General features: G+C 40.2%; 2 protein-coding genes across 3 annotated transcripts; one reads left to right on the top strand and one right to left on the bottom strand.

Annotated features, from left to right (window-relative positions):
* The first annotated feature begins 490 nt into the window (after positions 1–490).
* On the top strand, positions 491–8,074 carry LOC127004000 (tetratricopeptide repeat protein 36-like). Its single transcript, XM_050871148.1, has 5 exons — positions 491–757; positions 2,837–2,982; positions 6,556–6,744; positions 6,938–7,110; positions 7,864–8,074. The coding sequence occupies exons 1-5, from the start codon at positions 627–629 to the stop codon at positions 7,954–7,956; spliced, it is 732 nt and encodes a 243-aa protein (XP_050727105.1). The 5' UTR covers positions 491–626; the 3' UTR covers positions 7,957–8,074.
* A 176-nt stretch (positions 8,075–8,250) lies between these two features.
* Positions 8,251–24,079, bottom strand: LOC127003999 (translocation protein SEC62-like). 2 transcript variants are annotated; one of them, XM_050871146.1, is made up of 8 exons: positions 23,968–24,079; positions 17,602–17,725; positions 14,663–14,759; positions 12,216–12,555; positions 11,613–11,746; positions 11,118–11,304; positions 10,535–10,698; positions 8,251–9,500 (listed from the first exon to the last, which is right to left on the bottom strand). In XM_050871146.1, the coding sequence occupies exons 1-8, from the start codon at positions 24,073–24,075 to the stop codon at positions 9,320–9,322; spliced, it is 1,335 nt and encodes a 444-aa protein (XP_050727103.1). In that variant the 5' UTR covers positions 24,076–24,079; the 3' UTR covers positions 8,251–9,319. The 2 variants fall into 2 exon arrangements, with proteins under 2 accessions (XP_050727103.1, XP_050727104.1); XM_050871147.1 differs by lacking the exon at positions 23,968–24,079 and adding an exon at positions 19,581–19,633.
* Between the last annotated feature and the right edge of the window lie 1,675 nt (positions 24,080–25,754).

Below are 25,754 nucleotides of genomic sequence, written 5' to 3'. Positions count from 1 at the left end.
AGATAATGGACTCCAGATCAGTAACGTAGCCGAGGCTCTCCATAAACGGGCCAAGGAGGGTCCAAATTAACTTTTTTTTTTAGGGGGGAGTCGGGTTTTGATGCTTATAGAGAATCATCCAATTTATGAAATGAAAATATATCTCCGCCTGCAGGAGAGCCAACTTTACTCCGGGGGGCCAAGTTCCAATGCTGCTGTACTACTGGCACACACACACACACACACGTGTGTGTGTGTGTGTGTGTGTGTACGTGTGTGCGTGTGTGTGGTGGTCTATATATTTAGATACATATACCTATAGATATAGGGATAAGCACAGATAGATAAATATATGAAAGACAAGAATACAATTTAGCGACAATGAGGCGCACCTGGCAACACACACGCCGCGCCACTCCCACCGCACCGCAGCGCCGCGGGCGTGACAGGCATCCTAATACATGCCCGCCACGGCCAGATGCAATACTTCCATGCATTCCTTGAGGAACATGTTCCAGTACCACTACTCCACACACCAGACGACGGTTTGTTTTAAGTTTGCCACAGCGTATGGACGTCCACGCGTGTGTGCTTAGGCACGTTCAGGTTCCCGTTGACCTTGCCGTCTGAGGAGTGCGTGGCAGCGCATGCGCAGACAAGGAAGTGAAAGACACCTGACGCACCTGACCATCTCAGACCTCACCTCACCCCCTCACTGTCGTCAGCTGTCTGTCTACTCTGGCGCATTTAGTCTCTCGTCAGCTCCAGTCCGCAGTGGGTGAGTGTTTCTTATTCTTGTATCAATATCATGTGTCTGCAAAATGTGTCCATAAAAAAAAACATACCATAAAAGAAATTCGCGCATCAATTTAATTAGTTCTTGGCCCACAATACTACACACATGTTGCCTGTTACGCACACTTCCTCACTCCTGACACTGGTTAAAAATTGCATCCCTGGACTCAATACTTTTTACAGGTACGAGACTGAGTTTTCTTTTGCCTCTTTCGTTTTGTCTTTCCTCAGTACTCACGAATTGACGCAACAACTGAGATGATTACATTGGAAACGTGCACATTACTAAGTATTCGCACGAATGCACTTATATAACAGCATGTATTATCTCGGGGGTAAGGTATATGCCACAGGGTTGATGCCATGGCGATAAATACGTTCCGACTCCAAGTGAAATCAAGGTAATATAGTTGGTTATCTGCTTCGATAGGGATGCCTCCACAGACTCACTCGTGTCATTGGTGAGATTCAGTTATAAAGTCAGAGGGTGATATTTTGATTGAGATACCTTCACAGATTCACTTGCATCCTTGGTGTTTGTGATAAACTGAAGGTGTGGTATTCAAATAAGGATATCACCACCTACTCGCTCGTATCCTTGGAGAGTATGCGTGATAAAAGTAGTTATTTTGATAGGGATTCCTCCACAGCCTCGCTCGTAATCTCAGCGAGTATGCGTGATAATTTAAAGTAGTTATTTTGATAGGGATTCCTCCACAGACTCGCTCGTAACCTCAGCGAGTATGCGTGATAATTTAATGGTGTTATTTTGATAGGGATTCCTCCACAGACTCACTCGTAGCCTCAGCGAGTATGCGTGATAATTTAATGGTGTTATTTTGATAGGGATTCCTCCAGACTCGCTCGTAACCTCAGCGAGTATGCGTGATAATTTAATGGTGTTATTTTGATAGGGATTCCTCCAGACTCGCTCGTAGCCTCAGCGAGTATGCGTGATAATTTAAAGTAGTTATTTTGATAGGGATTCCTCCACAGACTCACTCGTAGCCTCAGCGAGTATGCGTGATAATTTAATGGTGTTATTTTGATAGGGATTCCTCCAGACTCGCTCGTAGCCTCAGCGAGTATGCGTGATAATTTAATGGTGTTATTTTGATAGGGATTCCTCCAGACTCGCTCGTAGCCTCAGCGAGTATGCGTGATAATTTAATGGTGTTATTTTGATAGGGATTCCTCCAGACTCGCTCGTAGCCTCAGCGAGTATGCGTGATAATTTAATGGTGTTATTTTGATAGGGATTCCTCCAGACTCGCTCGTAGCCTCAGCGAGTATGCGTGATAATTTAAAGTAGTTATTTTGATAGGGATACCTCCACAGACTCGCTCGTAGCCTCAGCGAGTATGCGTGATAATTTAATGGTGTTATTTTGATAGGGATTCCTCCAGACTCGCTCGTAGCCTCAGCGAGTATGCGTGATAATTTAGTTATTTTGATAGGGATACCTCCACAGACTCACTCGTAGCCTCAGCGAGTATGCGTGATAATTTAATGGTGTTATTTTGATAGGGATACATCCAGTGATGGGATTCAGCCGGTTCGCAAGAACCTGTTCTTGGAATTTCTTTAATCCCTAGAACCGGTTGTTATTGTTAGCTTAAATCAGGGGTTCTAATATTTTATAAGTTATAAGAGCCCGTTGTTAGCGAGTCTTGGAGTGAGAGAACCTGTTCTTAAAAAATTGAATCCCACCACTGGATACATCCAGACTCGCTCATGTCCTTGGTAAGTTTCAGTGATCTTTTTTTTCCCACAATGAAGGCATGCAGCAAGCCACAGACTCAAGGCTGTCCAACGCAACAATCACATAACCTCTCACATTATGCCACTCACCACATTCTTTCCCTCCAGCTGCACATGACATTACATATTTTATCCGCATTTATGGTTTTCGAGAGCTGTAAACTTTCTACGCCTCTATACATGCTGTTAACTTACTTATCAATGACATGTGCCATTTTACAGTTATGATAAAAATTTACAAACTATGAGGCTGTTGCACGTAATTCAATTAACTATAAGTAATATCCCTTTATAATTTCAGGCACGCTTACCAGATCCGTATTAACCCAAATCAAGACGTCAGGATGTCATCAGCGAGTGACCGAGCAATCCTCAACTCCATCTTCAACCCTCTGCTGCCCGTGGGCGAGTGTGTCTACGAGGAGAACATCCCGGAGGAGCTCAAAGGTGGGTTGGTACTGTGCAATGTTTACCCAGATGACCCAACACGGAGCGGTAACCAAAAAGGGAAGAGAAAAGAAAAAAACAAACCAAAGTGACCTTGGGCGATAGGGTCCTTTTCCTACTGTCTTTCCTGTCTCACTTGGTTTAGTTTAGTTTTTTGTTTTTTTTTGTTTTTTTGTTTTTTTTTCGTCTACATCTTTACCGTTTACCGTTGATGAGGTTTCAGGCCCCGGTCCGCCGCCGTAGCAGCGCTCCACAGGGCCGCTAACATTATAACAGTAATATTAGCACCTAAAGTTGTCCTCAATCCTCATATTTGTTAAGTCGTAGGATTTAGTGAATAAGTGAGTCTTCAGCGCTTTCTTGAGGATTGCCAAACTGTCACTGTTCTTAACATCCCCAGGTAACTCATTATAGAGCCGCGGGGCACTCTTCTCAAATGCTCTGAAACCCAGTTCCAGGTTGACCCAGGGCTCATAGTCTATACCGTTCTGTACTGTGTCTCACTGACAAGGTGGTGTCCAAATGAAAATCCTGTAGTATATTTCTCAAATATCCAGGTTTACCAAGTCGCAGTGCTTCATAAGTCAAGACACATATTTTGTTGACTATTCGTGCCTTAATGGGTAGCCAATGCAAGTCTATAAGTGCAGGTGTTATTCTCTCACGGGGGGGCAGACCCTTTATTAGCCTTGCAGCTCTGTTCATAACAAGTTGTAGTTTCTTCAGCAGATATTTAGGAAGGCCATAATAAAGCGAGTTACAATAATCCAGCTTACTAGTTACATGATTATATATAAGCATCTTCAAAGTCTTATCATCCACGTATTTCTTGACAAATGCAATATTTCTCAGATGGTAGCCTGCCGTTCTCACCACCTGATTGATCTGTTCTTTGAATGATAGAGTGCAGTCAAGTATCACACCTAAATCCTTGACTGACTTTTTTACAGTCATAGTGTCATCTTTTATCCGAAGAGTGGAAATATCTAGCCTCCCGAGATCCTTGTTCTTCCCGACAATCAAGCATTCAGTTTTATCCTCATTCAGCTTCAGTTGCTTAGAATTCATCCATTTCCCAACATCATCCATAATTCTGCTCAGCTTATCTTCAGTGTTTTCCACATCACTCAGCGACAAATAGAACTGTGTATCATCAGCATACAGTTTAAAGTCAACTTCATGCCTTCTTAGCAAATGTGAAAGACCAATAGTATAAACACAGAATAAAATTGGACCCAGTACACTTCCCTGGGGGACTCCTCTTTGCAAAAGTTTATGAGTAGAGAACAATTTACCTATTTGCACACAGTAAGTTCTGTTCTCAAGGTAACTCCTCAGATAATCCAGCGCGCCACCCTCAATTCCAATATTCTTACAATCCTGAAGCAATAGACTGTGCTCCACCGTGTCAAACGCAGCACTCAAGTCTAACAAAATCAGAACACCACACTTCCCTTCATCCATAAGCACAAGCACTGTTTACCACCAAACAGAGAGTAGTTTCAGTTGAGTAAAGCCTCTTGTAGGCAGATTGATTATCCGGTAAAGCCTGCACCACTAGCAAATGCTCCATTAGCTGATTTAAGATTACATTTTCAAGTCTCTTAGATAGAAACGTCAAGTTGGATACTGGTCTAAAAGAACTTAAACACTGTGGGTCCAGTTTACCTTTAACGATAGGTTTCACGATCGCCACTTTCTCACTCTCAGGGAAAGTCTTGTTTTCGATACTAGTGTTAACCATCACAGTCATAATATTTAAGAAATCACTAAAGTTTTCACTCTTAATGATGTCACTTATTGGCAAGGGATCGTTATCACAGTACGTCAGTTTCACCTTGTTTATGATAGTTTTCACTACAGCCACATCCACTTGTTGAAAGCTTATTAACTTTATTTCAGGGACTGGAGTTTCCACAGCGGATCCATGGTAACTGCCGTCGCCTCTGAAGTTCATGATAACTCTCTCAATTTTTTTGTCAAAAAAGTCTAAAAACTTATTTGCCAGCACTTCACCCGAGAAACCATCCGGAAGCTTGTTAACCTTTCTGTTTCCAGTCAAACTGTCAAGCACCTTATATAATTTATTGATGTTAGGCCCTGCCTCCACAACCTTATTCCAATAGTATTCTCTTTTCTGTTTTATCACAAGCTGATTTTCTTTGTTTCTTGTCTGATATTTCATAATAGTATCACGATTATTTCCAACTCACTGAACATTTCAGTTATGTTACAAATTCTCTCAATTTCAGTCTGTAGAACTACACTACACTAGTCATTCACTAAGTGGTTGATTTCAGGCTTCTTGTACCTCACACAATTTATGTATTTCTTCTCAGCCATAGTGCATTCCTTTGATTTATGATCGCCGGCACATTTGAAACTTTTGGGGGCTTCTCCATTGGTCTTGGCAGTACAGTTGGCCTCAAGATGGTCGTATCTTTGACAATGATAACATATGATTGCATGGTATCTATCTCTCACAGTATACACTCCCCAATCTAATTTTATCTCTAACAGTTGGGTCACATTTCAAAATATAGTGCATTGTACCACCAGCAGCAGGCTTATTGAAATTCTTCTCAATTTTTCCCTCAACTCCTGGAATTGAGTGTAGGAACTCATTGCTGTTTAACAATGTTGTAATTATCTTATCCCCAGTCTCCTCCCTATGTACACTGCAGATCATGATCTTTGGCCTTAATTTTTCCCACACTTTTTGTGCTAACTTGCTCTACATTTTCTTATTTCTGAGCTGCTTCATTCCTTATAATCTCATCATCAAAGTTCATTACAATGTTACCTCCATTCGTGAATCTTGAATTAGTAATCTGAATGCCTTGTAATGCCTGGGAAACTTCATTTTTCATCTCAGTAGCCTTTTTATCTTTACCAGAGGCCTTCACAACAAGCAGATGCTTCTTCCTCTTCCTTTTTGCTACATCAGCCCAGCTGGTGCCAGCTGTCTCTGTTTTGTCAGCACAAAGCTCCACCACCTCACCCAGCTTCTCATACTGAGTGCCCGGGCTCCAACTTCATCTTTTACAACTAATATTTCTTTAGATAATTCTTGCTTAAATTCATCCAATTTATCCACAATGTTTGTTGCTAAAGATGCCTTGTGTAAGCATGGCAAACACACCCAGTTGATTTTGGGTATATTATCCTGCTTGACCCCTGTCAGATGAGCACACTTCACATGACACCATTTAGGGCACAAATAGCATGCAATCCACTTATCTCCTGAATAGTCTTCACAGACGCAACACACATCTCTCAGAGTGCTGCTCGCCATTGTCGAGTCAGCAGATAGGAGCATACGAATGACACGTCCACTCTCTCCCACTGTCACTCACCCATTTTAGTATTGAACAACCAGTGTGTCCATGTGCCTTTATACAGCTAACTTATATCCATGTTTTCTCCACTTAACCTCATCAGCTTTTACCTACTAAACATCTAGTTTATACTTCTCAAACCTAGTAGCATATCAGTACAATGAATTCCTACTTCTAAACCTTAAGCTTCTTTTCAAAACATGCAATGAAAACTGATAGCTTATTCACCCACCAGACAGTGAGGAAGCAACACCCAAGAGTGAAGAAGCAAAGCATTTGGAGCTTGAGGGAGTGAAGTTAGCCGAGGTCGGGAATGTAGAGGAAGCCATGACATCCTTCAATAAAGCCATAGAGCTGGCCCCACAGAGAGCCTCCAGCTTTAACAACAGAGCTCAGGCCTTCAGGCTGATGGGAAAAGTGGAAGGTAGGCAATTACTATACTAAACATATTTTAAAGGTGATTACTATAGCTTGATGTTATTATGTTATTACTCATGCATGCATTTATTTCATTGCACACATGCTACCAATTCATTTTCCTTGACCCCTATTTTGACTGCCTATAGGCGATTCTCATAAAACAGCACTATACCTAATGAAGCCTCCAACACCTTCAGAGGCCATGACAGATCTAGATACAGCCGTAAGGCTGTCTGAGGGCAAGGGACGAGCAGCATGCCAAGCATTCACCCAGCGGGCCATGATTCACCGCCTCCATGGCCAAGATGACCTGGCAAGAGCAGACTTCCAGGAAGCAGCCAATCTAGGTTCTGAATTTGCCAAAGCACAAGTAAGTTACAATACATACAAACAATGCTACGGGAATGATCATGTCTCATAAATCAGTGAGATGTTGAGAAAACATTTTCTGACTCTCTTACCTAGGCTTCATTCAAAAACAATTTTAGAGACATGATCATGCTCTTTCACATACTGCTTAAATTGGATAAAAGTTTGGAAAAAGTCTGCTTGATTACAAAGGATTGTAGATGAAATAGGCCAACAGTAAATATGAGCTGATGCAAAACCTAAACAAAATCAAGTAAAAAAGCAGTTAAACAGGAGTAATTGTTACATTGACCCATGCACTTCACAAGACAAGAAGGGATCACCATGAGTACTATCACCATCAGCAGGGCCCATAGGTGTCAGGTCATTTGGGAAAACATGCGAAGTGACAGATTCACAATCAGGCTTATTCCATAAACCACATGCAGTTTATTCAAGAAAATCCATGAAAAGGCAAGCTTTTAAATATATGAATCAGTTATTAATTAGGGATCTAGAAGTATGACAAGCTAGAATGGCTTTTTGACTTGCTGTTACTTAGGGAATATTGGGAGTAGGAAAAAAAGTTGTCTGTATTAATAACATTTATCCTGAGTTGACTAAAAGCATAACAAACTGATGTATGTGATACACACACAAACATGCAGACACACACCTATTTCCTTATTCATTGAATTTATTAGCATTAATAATGCTCAGAGTTGAAACTGAAGTGGGTTGGGGAATATTCTGATTTCCATTATCCTTCCTACAGGTGGTGCAAATGAATCCCTATGCAGCTTTATGCAACAAGATGCTGCACGATGTCTTCACCAAGCTGCGTCGAGGGGAATGTGAAGCTGTATGAGGACTCACAGCACATTAGCTTATTTAGCAGTCATATTCAGACAATGCACAGATCTGTGTAGGTTGTGTACACATAAGTATGTACACTATGGGGAATATTCATGTGTGTGTGTGTGTGTGTGTATGTGTGTGTGTATATATATATATATATATATATATATATATATATATATATATATATATATATATATATATATATATATATATATATATATATATATATATATATATATAAAAAGTACTGCTCTGTTGCATTACAATCCAAAACAGCGAAGGACAAAATAAATTACCTAAATAAAATATTGCATTTTAATAATTACAAAATAATACCCCTTGACACATACAAAATACGGTGTGGCTGGCAGCTCCCAGCCTTAATGTTTATTTACCTTCAGTGTTGGTCAGAAAATAAATTACATCATATACTGTGGTCCTGTGTGTCTCCATTCAGTAATTCCTACAAACATCTTTCATACTAAAGTACTTACTCCTGTTACTGAATATGCATTTCGTAATGATTTGCCTCAGACATAGCTAATTACGCAACACGAGTTTCCTCTACCTCCCAATCTCTGGATACACTTGGAGACAAGAGGATGACAGTTAAGAAAACTCACCAATAGGCATCTCATATTGTGACTACTTGTATTATGCCAAGGACAATGACAAGTAAAATTCAGATACACGATGTTGATTGCTATTTGTGCAATTCAGTCAGGGTGAAAGAATGAGGAACAGAATTCACATGCATGCCCAATACTGAGATCCCAAACCTTAGCTAGTAAACAATTACCCAAACATTTGCTGAGCAATACAGATGTGCAATCCTTACAGTTCTGATTCCCTGCTACTTTGAAATTTGTATGTTATGTCAATGCCATTATTTCACTCTAGGAACAAGTATATATATACTGAAGTTCACGACCAGGGCACAACCTTCTCTCACACTGGTACTTCTTACACTAGGTGAGTCAGGTTATAAAGGGAATGCTGGGAAGTAAGAATCCCTGCATTGGTCTACTACCCAGCACACATTCCTAAAACCTTATATTTACTGAAAATATCACATGTTAAGATCCCTAAGCTATAAAGTGTAAAACATGTATCACCTCTGGAAAAATAAGAGTTTTATTAAAAACTAAATATAACCAAAATAGTATACTCTATGAAGCTAATATCATATGTCAGGCCATTCTTTCATCAATATTTAATCAAATAAGTATTCACAATATTTTAACATATCCATGAAAATCAAAAAATCAATATGAACTTGTAATGAGATTACTTTTATGTTACAATATAAAACACTGGCCATCAGATTCCCCGACGGCATCAACTCTATAAGTACATGCTACGTTACTCCCTTAGGACTTGGACGCTTCCTCCACCTCAGAGCCTCCATCCGAGTGTTCTGTCTTGATTTCCTCCACACAACTTCCTTTCTCAGGCTCCACCACGTCTTCCTTTTCTACTATTTCAAAGGCTTGTGAATTTGAGTTTTCGGAGTCAGTTTCACTCGCTGCCGTCTGTTCCTCACCGGCGGTTCTAGGAGAGATATAGGTAGCATTAAGTGATTTGTAAACTACTTTCAATGATGCAATAATAGCAAGTAAATTTCCTTCTTGGCATCATCACATATCCCCCTCCTGAACAAAGAATGTGCTGGGAAACAAGACTACTGAAAACAAAAGACACAATGAAATGGACCTCATTATGAATCAATATTAGATGTGTAATTGGTACAAAATCACACATCACATATTATTGCCTCATCCTCTCACTGATAATGACCAAACCATCACGATGCACAATGAATGATTCTGCTTGGATATCTAACATCTTATTATCTCAGCTCAGGTCTTCTATGGCTGTGGCTGCTTCCCTACCTAAAGGTGTACTGATCTTCACTTCACCAGTGCATTTGGATATTTAAAATTTACCCAGTAGATACTCTGAATTAATCATCTCAACATTGCACATATATATTTGTTGCTAGAAAGAAACAATGAACACAATTACTTTCTTTTCTAGTACAACAGCCTTTACTGTCTCTGCACTGATTATCATGTTTCAACACCCCCTTAACCCTCCTCAGTTATTCACCACACTAGTCAAGGTCATATCTGCCAGTAGCTTTGCAGAATAACTGATCTTTGACAGGGCACTGCAGATCAGACTAGAAGACTCTAAAACCTATGAGTATGAAAAAGTTGGTTTAAAAATAAAAAATGTCTGATTCCATTCTCAGCCACATGACTGCTTACACTGCACTGATACTGAGTGATGACGTCAACATGCCCTAACATTTTTTCTTAATAGTTCTCTTACAGAAACAACAGTTTACTTATAAATAATATAGGTAAGGGGCACTGTACCCAATGATTGTTTCTTGCATTGCCAGAGCCGTGTGGTTCAAGAAAGATTAAGAAAACCACACAGAGAAACTGAATTGGGCCATGCATCCATTCTCTCTCCTTAGTTACACATCAAAACAAAACTGAAGACCATCCAGTGTAGGCAACAGCAGTGTATTTATGACAGTGTACTGCATAACACGGGTGGCTCTCCACACCACTGACCTGTCTGCGTCTGTCTCAGGCTTGTCTGTCTCAGCTGCTGTGTCCTGGCCATCCACAGTTTCATCTCCGTCAGACTTTTTATCTTGGTCATCATCATTATCTACATCCAGCTTTACCTTCTTTTTCTTCTTCTTCTTATCATAGCCTCTACCTCGGTATTCATACTGAAAAGGTAAAGCAAGTGGAAGGTGCTGTGCTTAGTGTTGGCTACTCTCAACACAACAACTAATCAGTACAACAAATACTGTAAAATGAATTGACAAAACTGGAAAAGCCTCCAACAAAATAAAAAAATTACACGTAGCACACACACACAAATATAATAATAATAATAAATTATAAATAAAAAAATAAATAAATAAATACCCATCACAACGTAAATTTGGCATTCTAGTCAATATTCAGATCACACATGCAAAACATTTAGGGCAACAAGTTAAGTGAGTGAGGTAAGTTATTTAGGATGGTTTAGGAATGAAAAAAAAAAAAATTCTGAACACCATTATAAACGAGACAACTCAACATACACTAACCAATGATTTAGTATTTAAATCACACTCACCCAGATGCAAAAAGAACTCACTTGATACAGCGGCCAGAAGGAAGCAAAGAATCCCACGTCCTCTGTCAGGTTGGGCAGCAGCCAGAGGTGGTGGATGCCCAGCGTCAGCATCCAGATGATGATAAACACAATGAACCGCACGACTGCCAGGCCCAAGATCAGGCCCAAAAATCCGGCTGCTGCTATACTTAAGTAGTAGACTCCTTTTCTACACGTGGAAACATATAAACAAGAAATTATTGATACAAATTTATAGCATCTGAAAATTATAAAAGGCCTATCTAGCTGCCGCATTTAGACAAGTTTAATGCAGACACTCATGTAGTGACAACAAAATTTTCACCACAGGGTCTAAGATAATAAAACTTTGTATAGCAGGTAGGTTGTATAAGTTTCATTAAGATCTTCAACATTAATTTTCAGATGTTTAGGAAATATATCCCAGAGGAAATATGGTTTCATTTGAGTATGGAGAAAGTGATCAAAACAAGGTATCAGGGATGACCTGCAGCTTACCTGACAGACGGTGGCCACAGGGGGAAGAGACATATGGCGATGGCCCCGAAGAGACACAAGGCTCCCACAATGTAGTACCAGAAGGGAATTGGGTCGTACATCCACACGTATGCGTCAGCTCCATCAACAAACACCTGAAGATATTAAAGTCTTGTCATCATCAGAAACCTTCATTTGTCAATCTGCCTCATTTCGGGACAGTGGAGTAACTATGCATGATCTTTTCATAAACTAAGTCTTCTAATAAAGCAAGTTCCCTCATTACTGCAAGCTTCCCTAGACAGACTAGCAATATTATCTAACATATTACAGTCAAATCTCACTAATAACAATTATCAAAAGAATATTTCAAACAATCAATCAATAATGGGACTTTCTCTCCAATGAAGTGCTCTTTCTTTCAATTTTCACTTTAAGTTGGTGCCTGTCATGTGTTTAAAGATATCCATAACCTAACTTAACTAAAACCTAAACAAGAATTATGTTTGTGTATTCAGTAAATTCATAAATGCCTCATCAGTAGTGAGACTTTCTAGACAATTCTAACCTTCACTCTTGCAATCATACACATTAATAATTCAATCATAATACAATGTTCCTTACCTGCTCCAAATGCATGTCTAACTTAATTTTGGATTTCTTTTTCTTTTTCTTCTCCTTATCTTCATCCTTGTCTTTGCCCTCCTTATCTTCCTTATCTGTGGTTCCAGCTTCTGGTTTGACTTCCTCTTCTCCCTCCTCCTCATTCTCAATTTTCTCTTCCTCTACATTTTTCTTCTCTTCTTTCTCTTTTTTTTCCTCCTTTTCCTTTTTCTTTTCTAATTCTTTCTTCTTTTTCTCTTCCTTCTCCTTTTCTTTTTTCTTCTTCAGGTCTTTGGGTCTGAGGTCCTTGTCTGTTATGGGGATCTTTTTGGCTCGATGGAAGAACTTCAACTTCAGCAGCCTGATGGAAAGATCAACTATTAACTGACTATACAAGAACTCTTCATCTGGCTATTCAGGTAAGAGTCGATGAGAACGATGGTGAGAAATTCAAGTGGACAAAATATTAGGTATTCCTCTGTGGTGGTGGACAAGATATTAGGTATTCCTCTGTGGTGGTGGACAAAATATTGCCATAGAATTATGGACCTAAAGGGATTTGTGTTCGTCACAACAAGAGCTGTTGCCTACATAATGTGACAATAGAACAGAGATGTACCGATACCAAAATTTTGAACGATATCAATACCAATACTACAAAATTTGGCCTATACAGATATAACTAACAATACCGATACCAGTATTCACAGACTACTTGTGAGTAGAAAGTCTTAAACGTATCAAGAACTATCAATAAGAAAACTATAAAAGCTGGGAAACCTTCACTTATGTTATCACATAGGCAGCCCAGAGTAGACAGCAGTGTGAGGCCGTGTGAGGGCTGTGGCATGGCCACCAACATATCTTGTACATGTCCACGGTGGCAGATGTGGCTCATTATCATATGTTCTGCATTACAAATCACCATGTAGGCTACTCAAGATATGATACTAAATACCCTACTATTGCCAATAAAGTGGAACCTCGGTTTTCGTGATTAATCCATTCGAAAAAGTCTGACGAAAACCAGATGTACAAAAATTGAAGCAATATTTCCCATTATAAATAATGTAAATCCAATTAATCCATTCCAGACACCCAAAAATATTAACAAAAAATACATTTTAAAGAGAATAATTATAGTTTTACATACAGAAAACAATGAGAAATAAATATAAATGACTAATGAAATGGATAAATGAACATTTAACATCGCTTTTACCTTTATTGAAAACTCTTATTGGCATATGAAAGATGGTGAGGAGGGGAGAGGGAGGAGGAGAGGTTATTGTTTGGAAGGGGAATCACCCTCCATAAGGACTTCAGGTATCAAGGCTCTGTCTGGGGTTACTTCCCTATCGCTTGAACACCAAAGTCTTATAAACGTGTTTATTTTACGCCAATGAGAATATACTAGAACTTCATCGTGCATTAATGACGATATAATTCCTAATTATGTCCCAAGGGAAAGGTTCAAGGGAGGTCTGGAGATACCTTAGAAATGCTAGTTTTCCTTCGAAGATGATGTTGGGAGACGAGCACACAGCTGTGAGTCGTGAACGCATGGGATGCTTCGGGTGGGCGCTCGATTCCAGGAAATGAGTGGCTGAGTCACGCGGGCAGGCGGACGAGTTTGGTACAGACCATTTTCAACTGTACAAAAAATGAGCGGATGTACGAAAACTGGGACAAAATTTTGATGAAAAAACTCGTCAAAAAACGAATCGTACGAAAACTAGGGCATACGAAAACCGAGGTTTGACTGTAATTTTTTCACCACTATGAAACATCCAATATCTGCTGAACAAAATAACTTCCAATGAGTGACATGCAATGTAGTAAATTTCTTTTGGATATCGGTAGTATCGGCAGTAAATCATCCGATACCGATGCTCTAAAAATGGGACGATATTGACGATACCGATACATCGGTGCATCCCTACAATAGAAACTTATAATAATGGTTGACAGCCTATGTGTATGCTTAAGGACAATGATGTAGCCTTTTACCAGAAAGAGACAAGCCAGACAATGAATAATTTGGAATTCACTGGGTAATCATCATCTCTAACAGGTTACCACAGTTTCAGTGCTATGGTAGAGACAGGAGTCAAAGTGGACTCTGTCAAAAGTAATGAAAAACATGTGCATGCACTGCAATGATGTGGAAGTTTCAGGCAGGTGATGCTGAAACTTCCACATCACTGCATTTTTTTCTAATATATTCCCTTTCTGCACTAAAGAATTCTCACTTCTGTTCACATATATACATATTGATTTCTGGACCCATGAGGTAACCCAAATAAATAAAAGAATAAAACATACAAACATAAGGAGTCTGCAAGAGGGCGGTAGGTCTATACAAGGAAGATAATGAATGATGCTTTAAACTCCTTAGTTTTGTCAAGGAAATATTTATATTTATAATCTTATCAACTTTTGCATACATTTCAGAAAAAGGCACCTACTTGTTGCAGTAGTCTACAGCAGACTGACGATCAGTGAAGACGATGTCTTTGCCCGTGGCCCATTGGGAATCCAGGAGAGTATCAACTGCTTTGTTGGCTGAAAAGTTAATGCCGGAGATTAACAAATATGCAAGGTAGTAGTCATATTAAAGAGTAGTCTTACACTCCTACTAGTCCAAATTCTGATCTAGTGACACTGAAAGATTAAAACACTGCTAAACAAGAGGTACTCAAGTTTTGCACTATTAGAGTTCCACAAGTCATACCAACTAACAAATATATATATATATATATATATATATATATATATATATATATATATATATATATATATATATATATATATATATATATATATATATATATATATATATATATAAAGCAGTTTAGTAGAATACCTCCTCCACAGTATAGTGGTTAGCTCACCTAGCTATGAATCCACAAGCCTGGGTTTGAATCCCAGCCTGGGCAGTCAGTGTGCAGCCCATCCAGCTGTTCCTACTCCTGTTCAGGGCGAGATGTTGCACTTGCCTGGGGTAATGAATTCTCACCCAGCACACGCTCAAGGGCCAAGGAGACAGATATGGGTTCTGAGGCCAAGTGCAGCTACAGCATATGTAACTTTCTATTAAATCTGTAACCAGCAACAGCTTTGAACACAATAATGTAACCAGCAACAGCTTTGAACACCAATCTTAATTCACAGGATGTCTGCCAGAGCATAAGTGTTGGTAGTACTACTTTCATTGCACCACTGCAAAGCTTTAGAGTTTCACATCAATATACAGCAAACTTTCAGCTATACACAAAAATTCAACCAAGGCCCTTGCAGATATATGAAGTATTTGGATAAAGTTTAAGGAAATTTTAGTCCTATACACAGAATAAAAGTCTTATCAGTGGTTCTGCACATCCAATCTGCATTGTTTTCTATGACCAGATTTGACCTCATCATGAAGGTAGGAAGGGTGGAGGCAGCATGGCTCGCTAGTCCTAGAGAGTGAGGTGAAACCGCCAAACTGTCATTCAGGATGCTACCAATATGGCGGATACCCGGGAGTGAGCTCACGACTACCACCTTAGCTACTACCTCCAGGCCACTTAGTATCCATTGTGATCATGTTGTTTTTTATTACGGTACACTTATTGATGAGATAGATCTATTTCGTAAATACAAATATATTTTTGAACAAACTAAACGGAAACAGAAACCAACTTTGAGATTTCACAAGCTTATTACACAACCAATTCAATTATGTTTCTTTACATACATGTTTATCTGTCACGAAACAGCACTAATTTATTCACAGTACTCCTACTTCTAATAGCTTTTAGAACAGTGTTTCTTGCTGCAAACTGTTTTCCTGCATAGGAATACCTCAGCTGTAAACAGCAACAACTTTGATTAGCAATACTATAGTCCATTTCATTCCGTCTGGCCACTCGCGAACGTAGATGTGGCACCTGCGCATTTTGAGTTCGTGATTGCGTGAAGATCAACTTTATATTTTACGTGATATATTTAAATGTTTGTGAATACAAAAGACCCTCAAGCCATCATATATGAACCACACACAGAAGATTTTCATCAATAATTACCATACAAGCACACGAAGGAACAACTTGTTTATCAAACAGTATAGTCTGATTATACTCGAATGATCTATAGCCATTCAGATACTCATATTTCACCTCATTCAGGTAAAGGCTACATAAATTAAGAGACATACGACTCTGCAAGTGTCTATACACAAGGAATTTTGACATATTGCATGTAAATAACATGGGTAGCCTAATATTTAAAATAGCCTAGCATCGCATTCAACAGTTATACTCCTTCATGTTATTTATGTTATTAATCATTATTTACATGCAGTAAATTATTAAGATACCCTTTATTTGCACTTGCAGAGCCAGATGTCTTTTAATATACCTGAAATGAGCTATCAATCAAAGAATTTGAAAAAACACAGATCGTTCGAGCATGATGTGATTATGTTATTTGATACAATCTTGTCTTTTCACGTGCTTGTATGTTGGATTATCGATGCAAACAACAGTTGTTTTTTGTATACATAAATATTCAAATATATTATTGAAAAATAAGCTTGAATGTCTATCACAACAGTTGATTTTCACGCATACACGAACAAGAAATACGCAGGTGCCACATACATCAAAATTCCCGCTTTGTTGATGGCCAGATGGAATGAAACAGACTATAATGGTCTCATAAGGCAAAGTAAAGTTGGGGGCATATGCTGTAGCAGCGCGTGGCCTCGGTGCTCATCTCCGTCACACTGCCCCTTGAGCCTATGGTGGGAGGGAGCCCATTACCCCAGGACACAGGGCCACTGTGACATCTGGGTTATCACAGTTTACCTTCCCCAGATTTCCCAGGTACCCATTTATCGACCAGCTCAAAAGAGAGGATGAACAGCTGGGTGAGCTGCATGACGACTGCCCAGGTCGGGATTCAAACCTGGGCCCGCAGAGTAGAAGCCAGGCACACTGACCACTAGACCACGGAGGCGTATAGGTCTCATAGCTGAACTAAAAATGAGTCACTGTGATCATTCCACACCATGGAAACCCCGGTGAACTACGACCTGGCGAGCCTGGCCTGACCGATACGTGAAACAAGACAGGTATCCGCCATCTTGCCAGCACCCAAAAATGACAGTTCAGTGGCTTCACAGGTAAGGTACTCAGGTCAACCCTTCCTACCTCCATGGACCTCATGAACTTACAGGGCAGTAGCTTCTACCTTGTTTACACTGCAGGCCCCAGGAGCTAACATGTAGCTAGTAAAGGAGAGACCAGTGAAGGGCAGACAGGTAAGAGCCTAAAAGGTGTGTTACTTATTGATGTAAGTTCAGTAACTCACAGGTCAACCACAACAAATAAGTAACATGATATGATATGCTAGATAAGCTTACCATAAAAATACTGGACCTGGTGATTCAGAAACTTTGTCTTCTTGGTGGGGCAGTTTTTCTTGAGATACGTGGCTATGGCATACTCCTGCTTGGTGGGCTTCTCCTCCACTGGCACGGGGATGTCCTGAAAAGGCACAACTTCTTACTAATGGTCAAGGAATATCAAGTATGGAAATGGAGAGGCTACTACTGGCACCTGGTTTTACCGACTGCAAAATTATCATCAAATACAAGTAGAGTATGTAAAACTTCCCTCCCCCCTTTTTTTCTCATTTTACAACACACTTTCTAAACCTTTACCTAGTTCATGTGGTGATTGTTTCAGATTTAGTGCCACAAATAAAACAACACTGCCTAGATACAGTAGTTTTTTTTTTTTTTTTTTTTTTTTACAAATGAATGAAATACCAAGATACTTTCCCACCAGTGTCACTCTTTCCCAGTGTTGCTTCAAAAGTTCCACACAACTTCTGACAAATGAACAAGTTTCACAGGATGTTCAGCAGGCAACATACACTCTGCATGCCAACAGATGACAAAAAGGAAAACTTAAAAGATACATAAAGGTACATATGTATATCCACGGACCTTCAATGTATGATTTTCTTACGACAGAGGGAGAGGATTCATCAAAAATCACTGACACCTTAAAATACAATAAGAACTCTTAAAAATTCATAAAAATCAGTGATGCTAAGAGCCACACTGTGCCACAGAAGCCAAGACCTGTGTTCTGCCAACAGTCAGGGTCATATCTGCTCACAAGGTATTCAAGCATATGCCACAAGTAAACATTTATCCAAAGTGTTGGAGTATTTGAAAAGGGTGATCACCTCCTTTTTGTCAGGTGTGCAGCGCCTTATAAAGGGACCCGAGTGTTCCTGCCCATCCTGTGATTGAAACAAATAGTCACTAAAGAATGTTAAGTCCTCATCTTGCTTCAAAAGATAAAGTATAATGAAGATACAAATGCTTGTGTCCACTGTAATCCTCTCACAGAGAAATGCATGCCAACAGACAGTTATCCTTTAAATTATTATCTATTATACTGAGTTCTGGTCCTGGACAATTTGTCACCTGAATAGCACATTAATAAGATTGTAAGAGAGACAAACTGTTGATAAATGTATTAAGTGTGACTTAGTACATTTATCAACAGTTTGTCTCTCTTACAATCTTATTAATGTGCTATTCAGGTGACAAATCGTCCAGGACCAGAACTCAGGTCTTTTTTCTCCCTTGCTTCTACTTTTTTTGTTATTTTCCCATTGAATAACTGAGTTTTGCCCATTTCCAATACTTTACAATTTTTTGCATTGAAATGAATTTTCCACACTCGTCTCCATTCAAACATCCTGTTTGGATTTTTCTGCAGCACCATCCTCACAACAATTTACTTTCCTCATGATTTTGGCATTACTTTCAGCCACAAGGCACTGTGCCTTACCCATCAATTATAGCTACCAACAGCCTCCCAATATTTTTGTTTCATTCTGTCAATTACACTGAAGTTAGCAATGGTTCCTCTGTTTATCCTCTCCCTTCCAACTTCCCCCAAAATAAGTCAACAAAGCACATAAAGTTTTGTTAACTCTTCAGACACATTAAACCAACTTGAGAACATTAGTGTGTACAATAATAATGGTGTTTGCTACATACACGTGCTGCTCAGCACAAGGAATATACACACTATATTAGTAAGTGCTATCCTTTATTTATTTTTTTTTCTTTTTTCACTACACTTCAATATGCAAAGCCTATATGCATGTAGGGTTGGTCATGAATCCCAGTAAAATGTAGAGGTTCACTTATCATATTGAACTAACTGCAACAGCAGTTCCCCATGGATGCCAGATAACACAGAACCCTCTCTATGTAGTAATTATATTAAACATCTGGAACTGAAAAGTTTCATGCATTAGTCTAGTGGTCAAAAATGTATGAAGATAAAAAGATTTGCAAACCAAATTAATAATTACCCTTAATTTCTTTTTGGACATCTTTATTCTTCCTCCACTTGTGCCTCTTTTTCAGTCTACCTTTTCAGTCTATTAGAAACAATGGATAATTATTTACCTATCACCAGCCCACTTTTCTGACACCAATAGGTTACTATCCATTAGGTTAAGGTGGAGTTCTGTTAGTTTGTGAGAACTCATCATGGCAGGACTCTACAGTCCAGGGCCAATGCGATGGAGATGAGTACCAAGGCCAGGCATAGCTATAGTGTATGCCCCCAACTTTACTTTTACCTTCCAATTAGGTTGGTATTTAACTAGCTTTACACCCACCACTGAAACTATTTTTTTTCTGGCATCTTTTTATATTATTCATCTGATTAATGGGTGGGTCAAGAGGGAGTGAAGCCTTCCTGTCAGGTGATGTTCACCTTCCTCATAGTCTTATGAGGGCTAAATACTTGGTTTTCCTCTTTTCTGAGAATTATGGATGAAACTTTATTTCTGGTGAGTCTTGATGTATTTGCTATCAATTTGCATTATTTTTTACAGAAATCACAAACATTTGTAAAAGGGAGGAAAATTCAAGAAATAAAAGATTTTTGCAAGGATTAGTTACCAGACTAATTAAAACACAAAAACTTAACTGCAATACAATTTCAGGTAAAGATTCGTTTTAGGACCGTGCCAGTATCTCATTATCTACCTTATGAAACATCACTATCTCTTCATATATCTTTTCTACAAACCTTCAACAGTCATGGACACACTTTGAAAATCCAATTCAAGGACATTTTTTTTACTCTTATAAATAGGGGATAATGTTTACAAAAGCAAGTCGCCTCCTCTGGCGGCGGCCACAGCAATGCTGCAGCCGCAAAATAGCTCGCAGAGGGTTTAGGGTCAGGGAGCATATTTAAACTACTCCAACCAAACTTTACGACCTACTAACGGGGGGGCTGCGCTCCCCTGGACCCCCCTTCTAACCAGGGGGTCTATGCCCCCCCTGGACCCCCCCCCACGTATATATGTGACTTATTTCAGCGAGGAGGTACTTCTAGCAACACCGGCTGCACTGTCGCCAGAGGAGGCGACGCGCTTTCATAAACATTATTCCCTATTTTCATGAGTAAAAAAAAATGCCTTGAATTGGATTTTCAAAGCATTTCCATGACTGTTGAAGGTTTGTAGAAAGTAAGAGCTACTGATGTTTCATAAGGTAGATAATGAGATACTGGTACGGTACTAAAACGAATCTTAACCCTATTTCATGCAACATAATTAAACAGGTGAAGTTGCAACTGTGACCCCTTCTGTCAAATATTTTGAGGGATTTAAGACAAATCTTTACCAAGGTAATTTTCACAACACTTGCAATTTTTGATGGAAAAATAAAGAACGATGAATAGTACATTAAGATCCATCAGGATAAAATAACATCAACCATCAGTGAGTTTGATGTTCTTGTACAGGTAACTCTCGATTTACGCGAGTATTGTGTCCTTGAAGAGGTCGCGTAAATCAAAAACAATGTAAATCAAACAAGAGGTAGGTTTCTATCAAAATATAAATATTCACTTCATTCAGTGGAGAGAGAGAGAGAGAGAGAGAGAGAGAGAGAGAGAGAGAGAGAGAGAGAGAGAGAGAGAGAGAGAGAGAGAGAGAGAGAGAGAGAGAGAGAGAGAGAGAGAGAGAGAGAGAGAGAGAGAGAGAGAGAGAGAGAGAGAATATCTATATCAGCCTCACTCGTGTGAGGAAGAAATGAGGGACACCATGAGCAACTGGATAGTATTGGTACCGGTACGGAGCAGTCTGGTACCAGTACGTACCGTATGGCTGGTACCGTTAGTACCGGTACTGGTACCAGCACCTGCCCACCCCTATTGTTGAGTAGCGTGGCAGCGTGGGCACTGTATTGTTGTTTAAGTGGCACGCGGGAAGAACTGAGCTCAGCTGTATAAGTGAAAAAACATGTAAATTAAACATTTATTTGGATTTTGGACCCCGCGTTATTTAAAAAACGCATAAACCAAACTCACGTAAATGGAGTTACCTGTATATACAAAAACATAGAGAGCTTTAATGTTTCATGCTTAAGTATCCCAAACTTTTTACTCCACTTTTTGTGACCAGAACACAACACCAATGGCCAGTGGCAAAGATCTACAGCATGAAGCACAGAATCATAAAAGTGGACTTGCACTAGGTAAATATTATCCAGAATGATGCTTCTCACTATAGGATTCCTTCACTTCATCAAAGATTCACACAGCCTGTGACCCTCCCCCTACGCACGGTGTCATAGACGCTCAAGGGGTAGATTGGTTTTATTAACGCGTCAATATCTCATTCCTACTTTACCAACTGCTTCTCTATTGTCACATGTCTTCTACTAACCCATAAATCTCCTAAAGAAACATAGGAAAGAGTGTAGAGATCAAAACTAGTGTGAAGAGCCATGAGATGTGTATGGGAACCCATACAACTGTGGGAAGCAGAGTAGCCCATGGTATCCCACAAGTCAAAATCTATGGCTCACCGTAGCCAAAATTCAATATGCTTTTACTTACAACCCCCTCTCAGGGCCACTAAAGGCAGATGAATGAACATGAACCACTTAACAAGGGCTTCGACCCACCTATGTTCACACTTCATCCCCTTGGACTACTCAGCCTCCCCCATCTGTGTGGGTTTCAACACAATTTTCACACTTGTTTTGATCTTAACACTTCTAGTTTTCCAGGAAGTTTGATAGGTTCCCTTTTCCTAGTGACTCAAAGCTTTAACCCCTTCACTCCGGCCAGCGTCCAACGGCGTCACCATATGGAAAAAGTAAGTCCTCTTCTAAACCTCTCAATCCTCCTCTAAATTCCTCTTCCATTTCCTCTTAAGAGGTTTAGAAGAGAACTAACCCTTTCCATACGGTGATGCCGTCGGACACCACCGTCGCCAGAGTGAGGGGGTTAAAATTAACGGGGGGGCACAGCCCCCCCCGTTAGTAGGTCGTAAAGTTCGGTTGGAGTAGTTTAAATATGCTCCCTGACCCTGAACCCTCTGCGAGCTATTTTACAGCTGCGGCGGCTGCAGTGTCGCCACGGTCGTCACCAAAGGAGGCGACTCGCTTTCGTAAACATTATCCCCTATTTTCAAGAGTAAAAAAAATTGAATTGGATTTTCAAAGCATTTCCATGACTGTTGAAGGTTTGTAGAAAAGATATATGAAGAGATAATGATGTTTCATTAAGTAGATTATGAGATAATGGCACGGACCTAAAATGAATCTTTACCCAAGTCTGTCTTACACACTCACTTATCTGATGTGCTTTATGATTTTTATGACTGAACACAAGTACACTGCTTATGGCACATCTTTCCAGCCCAAGTAGTCCCACACAGAGCTTATGCCAGCAGTTTTTTAGCCCACTCAACTTTTCCTACTATATATCCTTGACGTAATGTAAAGAATGGATGGGCTAACCAGGTGAGAAGGCATATCATTAAGATGGACGAGGATGACAGGTGGCAGTGAGGAGTGGGTGCAGTAAGGAGACAGCGTACGCCTGAACCGAAGGTAAACGAGGATCAAGCCTCTACCTGTAACCCCTGAAACTACACCTCACCCATTGTGAGTAGTGGGAGGGATTCTGGAGCTGCCCTGTGTAGGCCACTCTGCCTCTTGCAGTTTTCCTATGTTCTTATGTTCATAAAGTAGGAAGTGAGACATGAGCACGTTGACAAAACCAATCTTTCCCCCCGAGTTCGGTTGTGATGTGTCTTCTCACCTTGTTGGCCCATCCATTCTCTACATCCTTCCAGCCCAAATAGACACCCGTAGCTTTCCTATTATGATTTATCAACTTATGGGCTGGCGTGCCACCAGTTTTTTGGCCCATCCAACTTTCCATACATATCCTTGCGTGCTGTCGAGAATGGATGGGCCAACCAGGTGTGAAGACACATCACAAGTTCACAACCGAAGAGTGCTTCGTTTGGTAGGAAGCAAGGTATGGGCGCGTTGACAAATCCAATCTCCCCCCCCCCCTCCCCGAGGGTCACCACGTCTTCCCTCACGGGGACGTGTACACGTCACCTCCACCCAGGCGCACCAACACACTGACGCATGAGCAGGCACTGTGGCCCGGCCTGAGGGTCCCGTTAAGCTGGGGAGGAGTCAGCGACCTTTGAGGGACGTGGCGGGGACTGCAAAGTGCCGTTCCTCCCCATAGGCCCCGGGGCGACTCAACAGCTGGCCCTCCCTCCCTCCCCGCCGCCTCTCCCTTCCCCGCGGCGCCCCCAGGGGATGGCCGCGCCTCACATTTCACCCACACCAAGATTATGTTCTCCTAAAATGGCTCCGTGAAATTAGTGCTGTTTTGTGCTAGAGGAGAAGCAACATGGGGCGAATTACCTGAGCCTTCTTCTTCGCCTTCTTCCTCTCAGCCATGATTACTTTGTTGTCATAAACTGAGGGCTTAACTATACAGACCTTTGGGGTTTTAAAGTACTTACTGATCATGTATTTAATTTTTATCAACTTTTAAGTACTTTATAATATGCAGATTGCTTCAGTAAGGGTAAATATTTTTTTTCTCGATTTTCCTTGTCACGATAACTTTAGGTTCTCGCTTGACCACGTGGCGGGAAGAGTAGTGACGTCAGCAGCCGATGTTCCACATGTATAATTTAGACTACCCTTCAAATCGGGGTTTCCATGCCCTGCCATTTCCCTGAACCCTAATAGTGGCATGTGAATCACCTCATATTAAAAGTATCTACGAGTCTCCTTTTCTCTACCTTCCATTTTTACATGAATAGGTACCTCTTCTTCCGATCGCTACTACCTTTTATAGAGGCCTATTCCTCTATCAGTTTACATGGCCTTCCTTATCTGTAAATTCAGCCAGCGGCATAAGAGGCACCTCATCTTAACAATGTCCACAGGTCTCCCATTCTCTGCATTCCATTTTAACGTGAATTCCTCTTCTTCCCCTATACGACCTTTTATAAGCCTATTTTCCAACCAGTTTTCATGGCCTTTTTCTCTAAACTCAATAAGTGGGATGCGAGTCACTTCATCTTAACAATGTCTACATGTCTCCCTTTCTCTGCACTCCATTTTACCCACATGCTGTCCAGAAGACCACCTATCAACCCGGACTCTAGATTCTAGGATCAAAGATGAGCTCTGGGAGGGCAGCATGAGCCAATGCAAGATGACCATCAGGACCTACGAAAAAAGCCTTGGACCGACCATCAGGATCCAGCGCAATAGGCTGCAATGTAAAAAAAAAAAAAAAAAGAACTGCTCTTCTTTTCTATGACCTTTTCTCTGCCTATTTCTCAACCAGGGATACCAGTACAGTCTAGTCCTTAACTGTTATTTTATTTAACTAATGGCCTCCCATCTACCATTTGCACCCACTTACTGTTGCATATCACACCCTTTTCACATGTCCGTTCCTCACAGATCCCTTCTCTATTAGCCTCCCTTATTAACCCTTTCCTATAGCTACCACCTATTTTTTTCCCCTTTCCTTCGTTGTTCTCTTCTTTCCTTCAACACTCAAAAGTTTTCAGGCCAAATTTTCCCTATATGCATATCTTCTTCCTCGATCTTTTTCGTCTTTCCCTCTCAAAATCTGTTCATATCTTATTACCTCGGCCTATACCATAATTATCTCGTAATGAGCTGCTAAATAAACTCTCAATAAACATCATTCTACTGCAGCATTTATTAACAATTACTACTACATTTATCCACCACATCTTGCTGCATTACCTCATTCATGTCTGTTAATTGTTGTTGTTGTTAATTGGTGGCAAACATTGTATCTTTTGCAGGGAAAAAACACATTTGGGTCAGGAATGAAAACTTTGCCGAGTCTAATGGAATATAAATGACACATTCCCACACAATATTATCATCACTGGTAACAAAAGACTTTCATCAATAGGCTACATCGATCATTGTGCAGAATAATACTGCACGGCCCATCAGGATCCGAGAAAAATAGCAGCTTTCAGAATTAAACGGCAGGCAACACTGAATAATTAGTTTCCTGCTACTATTTATCATCTTGCTGCCCTACAGATTCCCTCAGGACATGGGAGATCACTGGTGTGTTTATGCTGGCCTGAATGAGTAGTGTGAGCTGTGAAATCTGGCTACCTTGCATTGACTGAGGACGTGTGGAA

This window comes from Eriocheir sinensis, chromosome 27, assembly GCF_024679095.1.
Source record: "Eriocheir sinensis breed Jianghai 21 chromosome 27, ASM2467909v1, whole genome shotgun sequence".
Lineage (NCBI taxonomy): Eukaryota > Metazoa > Arthropoda > Malacostraca > Decapoda > Varunidae > Eriocheir > Eriocheir sinensis.
Note: the sequence above shows the minus strand (reverse complement) of the source record. Positions and strands in the feature narration are given on the sequence as shown.